Source organism: Chenopodium album, chromosome 15 (genome assembly GCF_948465745.1).
Source record: "Chenopodium album chromosome 15, dcCheAlbu1.1, whole genome shotgun sequence".
Classification (NCBI taxonomy): domain Eukaryota; kingdom Viridiplantae; phylum Streptophyta; class Magnoliopsida; order Caryophyllales; family Amaranthaceae; genus Chenopodium; species Chenopodium album.
In genome coordinates, this window is record NC_137848.1 from 34,084,616 (window position 1) to 34,086,300 (window position 1,685).

The 1,685-nt window shown below is 42.8% G+C and overlaps 1 protein-coding gene across 1 annotated transcript; it reads left to right on the forward strand.

Moving 5' to 3' along the window:
- Window positions 1-348: 348 nt before the first annotated feature.
- LOC145581083 (uncharacterized) lies at window positions 349-1,290 on the forward strand. Its single transcript, XM_081638150.1, has one exon. The coding sequence runs from the start codon at window positions 349-351 to the stop codon at window positions 1,288-1,290; it is 942 nt and encodes a 313-aa protein (XP_081494276.1).
- Window positions 1,291-1,685: the final 395 nt, after the last annotated feature.

Here is a 1,685-nt window from a genome sequence, read left to right on the forward strand (position 1 = left end):
TGGTTCGGCCAGGTGGGTCAATGGCGGTGTTCCGGAGTTCAAACCCGGAATTCCTTTGTCAAGCTTTGCTGCGCAAATGGTTAATTTTTTTATCCATCCTCAAACAAGGCTGTGGGATACTACTAAGGTAGTTGACTGGTTTGCTCCAACGGCCGCCTCTACAATCCTTGCCATGGAGGTACCTGATACGACTCAGGAAGACTTCCGATTCTGGGCGAGCACCCCATCTGGAACATACTTAGTGAAAACAGGTTATGCAATGCTGCAACAACAACTTTCTCCTATTTCAGAACCTTCTAGTACTGTTTCCTTTTGGAAAGTTCTGTGGTCTCTCCAGATACAACCTAAATGGAAGCTCTTTTATGGAAACTGCTACACCGGGCTCTTGCAGTTAAGGTTCAGCTCCTTCACAGAGGTGTTCCGATTCAAGAAGTGTTCTGTGACCTCTGTCGTTCAGAACCAGAGGACTTGCAACATCTTTTCAGAATGTGCTCTATAGCACGATTAGTTTGGAGGGGCGGCTGCCTTGGTATCCGCTCAGAATTTTATGGAGACCTTTCTCTCTCAGATTGGATCCTACATTATATCCGACTTTTTATTAGTCAGGATGGGCATTCTAGTACTCGCTTAGGTACCTTTGTTGGTACACTTTGGAGTTTGTGGCTATGTCGGAATTCTAGAGTCTTTCAGGATTCGTCCGCATTACGGCCGTTTGATTCTCAGTTCGCCGACGTCATGGAATCGCACTCAATTTTTGTAGCGTCGGATGCCTTTGCAAGTTCCCCAAATGATGTGGGGGGTGATGGTGGTCCCCTTCTTCCGCCTGGGTTCTTCGTAGCTCGGCTTGGTCTAAATTCTCATGGGAGTGCTTTACAGTCTATGCAAATAGATGGGTCTTGGTTCAAAGATTCTCCACATGCCGGTATGGGGTGGTGCTTGGATAATGATGACCCGTTGGATGATCGGATCATTGGTGGAAGTAACTTCGGGGTATGTTCTTCAACTTTACACGCGGAGGCACTATCATGCTTGTATGGGTTACAGTGGGCTTTTGATAAGGGGTTTCATTCTCTCACGGTGTTTACTGACTCAAGTAATCTTGTTTCCCTCCTACGGGGTGATGGCCAGGGTAACACAGCTTACCTTTGGCTTATCCGCAAGATTCAGCATCTTGGCTCAACCTTTCAGTTCTGTAGTGTACACAGGGCGGATCGTCAGCGCGTTCAAAGAGCTCATCTTATAGCTGGAGAAGCGGCGGTTAACCTTATTAGCTTTAGTATTAATATGTAATCTGTTTGTATCCTTTGTCAAAAAAAAAAATTATTATTTTTACTGAACTGAAATTATTTTTAATTTGCTATACTCATATTATTTATACTGAACTGAAATTAATTTTACTGAACTGAAATTACTTTTGATGAACTGAAATTATTTTTTTCTTTAACAGATTTTCTATTATCTATTCTTTAAAGTTACTAATTTTTACTAGGGGTAAGCAAAAATTCCGGTTACTCAGAATTGGAACCGGAACTGATTAGGAACCGGCGGGTCCGAAATTAGAATTGAACCTGGTGATTCCAATTCTAGGTAATATTTTAAGGACACGGTTGCAACCGGTTCCAATTCTAATTCCAATTCTTAATTTTTTAGAACCGGAACCAATTGGGTACCCGGTTACCCAACAT